Source organism: Megalops cyprinoides, chromosome 7, assembly GCF_013368585.1.
Source record: "Megalops cyprinoides isolate fMegCyp1 chromosome 7, fMegCyp1.pri, whole genome shotgun sequence".
Lineage (NCBI taxonomy): Eukaryota > Metazoa > Chordata > Actinopteri > Elopiformes > Megalopidae > Megalops > Megalops cyprinoides.
Genome location: NC_050589.1, coordinates 11,310,415 through 11,313,458, shown reverse-complemented (window position 1 = coordinate 11,313,458; position 3,044 = coordinate 11,310,415). Strand labels below are relative to the sequence as shown.

Sequence of the window (3,044 nt, the reverse complement as noted above, 5' to 3'; positions counted from 1 at the left end):
ATTAGATGTTTTGGACTTGCTCAGAAAAAAATAAATTAAAATTTTCTTTGCAAAATATACACTCAGTATGACACATAACAATATACATAACATATATATAACATATTGAATCTCAAAAACAACTTTTCTTTTCATATAAAAAGTCAACAAAATACTTTACTGGTACTGCTTAAGAAAAAAAAAAGAGTTGAAATGCAGTGCCAACAGTTCATACCAGAAGTGATTAATCATGTCTCACTAGCAGTCATCGTTTTTTTTTTTCTTTTTCTTTCTCATGAGATTCACTTAAGTTTCGTTTGTGGAAGTTTAAGGTCATGACAGCTTTTTATGTCATAACGTGAGCCCAGACTCACCCATTGGACTGAGTTTTGTCCTTAGCCTGCAGAAACGAGTTAAAGCAGGTGTCACATTTTTTGCAAACATAAATATGGTTGGCGGACAGTGAAAGGAAAATTGTGATGTGAGAACAGAAAATGTGAAACTTCCTTAAATTCGTGACTCAAAGTTAAGAGCAAAGTGAAGAGCAGTCTTACTAAATCAAGTGTTTCCAAAGTGCAGGATATGCCTGCAGACACTACCGATATTACAGCCTTAGCTCGGTCACATCAGTACAAAAAGGATTACTAGAAAACATGCAGCCAAAGCACGTGGGAAAATATGCCTCTCTCTGTGGGATGATGGGTGTGTCTCCGTCATATAAGGGTAGTGATACTGGACATCCACCACTGTAAACTGGGAGAAGTCCACGGGTGACTGGTGCATGACTGTTCTCCTCTCTTCTGCCATGTGTCACAGCTGTGCTTGGATTGGCTGGAGAGGTCTTTCACAGGTCAGTGAGGTCGTCTCTTTGACACCATGTACTCCTCAATGTAGTTAAATAACAAGTCCAACTCCCCCATGGCTTTGTACAACCCCTGCTCCTGCATCTGGAAATATAAACATGAAATATGAAATATTACCATGCATTCAAATATACAGTCAACATATGCATATTACTGGTCTGGCTGTTGTGGCTGTTATGAAGACAATAGTTGATTTATATTTATCTTATAAGAGTGTCACTTCTAATGTACTTACTTTATTGTATGCGTCAATGATGCTTTCAAGTTCAAAGGGTTTCTTGCAGGAAAAGTAATCCTTCTGAAAAATTGAGAACATAAAAAAACGATTGATTTTTTTATCCACTACAGAGCTATTTGACTTAATTGCACACATTGGTTATTGATTGTGGCTAACAGACCTCTAGCTGGCGAGAAGAATTGACTTCGCGCTTAAAGAGCAGCAATACATGGACACATATTTAGCAAGTGTACTGAAAATGGAAAATTAACAACCAAATGATATTTTAGGGATTTTGTTTCTTCCATTATATTTTCACTGTAGCTTGTGTTTGACATATTTTCTGTCCACTTCAGATTCCGTCCTGGCCATTACCCGGTCATTCCAATTCAAATTCACACCGTATGCAACTTGAGCTAAATTAGACTTAACTACATGTTCTTTGAAATTGGAACTAAATGTGTACCTTCGTTCGGCAAACATAAATCCCTTAAACAACAGACTCACAGCGCAAGTCACGCGGCGGAGGTGTATACTTCGGATATCAGTGTATTTGTGTGTATTTCAGGTACTCCGCTGTCATCGCTATCAAAACCAATCAGCAGAGATCAGAGAGAGGGATACGTAGCACCGAGGTTCCGAGGAGCAGGAACACAGAGTAGTATTCCATTAACTACAGTACGTCTTCCATCAGTTTGATCTGCTTTTAGTTCGAAAACCACTGACTACAATCATCATCGTCATCATTTATTGCTCAACCGAAATCTATCTTGCCTAGAGCGACTTTAGCGCACTTTGCATGTCATCAATGTATATATGACTCAATAACTACTAAAACAACTGCTTTACTCAAAGGAAGAACAGCAATGCTCCACCTAGAATTCTCATGGTCAGCTTTTTGGTTATAGATTTAGTCGCTTAACCAGAACGCAGGGTTTTTCCAATTTTGAAACATTCATGTATGAATTCCGGATAAGTTTAACCATTGATTTACCTTCGAGATGAATTACTTCCTTCCTACTTACTACTTTCTAGGCAGATGTTCACGGTTTCAAAAAGAGGGTCTATCAAATTGACCACTTTAATACTTACGCAATATAGCAGTTCTCTCTTCAGCTCATAAAATATAGTACCAATGTTGGCGATGTGAGGCTTGAAGTCGTCGCTGGCGTTCTTTGCAGCTGGTAACACGGTGTCAAGGTAAAAATGTAAGATGTCGTTCATCGCTCGACATCCGTAAGGGCTCTGTGGAAAGCAATTGTAAAAAAAATAGCATCATATCCAATACAACGACGGAAATTGCAGCAGAATGTTTTCCTTACAAACGGTTTGTACTTTGGCAGTGTATCAAGGAAATAGGCTAGACGTCCCCCTGTCTGAAAAGAATAACCAAACAACTATCAGGAAATGTGACACACCACATGAAAAGTTAAAGCCCCCTTCAGTGGAGATGTGGATTTCTGCCAGTAGCAAGTGTAAGTACAGGCGCTGTTTCGGACAATGCGCGTTATGGAACAGTCGCAAATTTTCTGCGCTATACTCACCTGAATCTCGAGTAGGACAGACGAATCCAGTAGTGCCGTTTCAATTTGATCCTTATCCTCCTTCATGGGAAGAGGAGAATATATTTTAGTCATGCACAGAGTGGAAAAGTAAATTAGTTAATACATGCTGGTGATGTAACCCATGAATATCGTTAGGTTGTGTTGGTAATAGTAAATAAATAAATAATAACAGTCGAAATAAATGGGACATGTTCACCAAAGCAACGTGCATAAAAATGCTATGTATGCTATTTAGGATGTTACACTCACATAGTAATCCTTCATCTTGTGAAAAGAGGTCCTGAGATCCTTGAGTCGCGGCGGAAAGTTCTCCACGAAGGCGCAGCATCTGTTTCTGCAGGCAGCTGCGGCGCAGCACGCGCCTCCGAAGAGGAGCGCCAGCAGCAGACAGGCTGACACGCTGCACACGCACACTGACAT

General features: G+C 39.7%; 1 protein-coding gene across 1 annotated transcript; it reads right to left on the bottom strand.

Annotated features, from left to right (window-relative positions):
* Nucleotides 1–305: 305 nt before the first annotated feature.
* Nucleotides 306–3,044, bottom strand: LOC118780312 (interleukin-10-like). Its single transcript, XM_036532745.1, has 5 exons — nucleotides 2,874–3,044; nucleotides 2,604–2,663; nucleotides 2,152–2,304; nucleotides 1,078–1,140; nucleotides 306–926 (listed from the first exon to the last, which is right to left on the bottom strand). The coding sequence occupies exons 1-5, from the start codon at nucleotides 3,042–3,044 to the stop codon at nucleotides 831–833; spliced, it is 543 nt and encodes a 180-aa protein (XP_036388638.1). The 3' UTR covers nucleotides 306–830.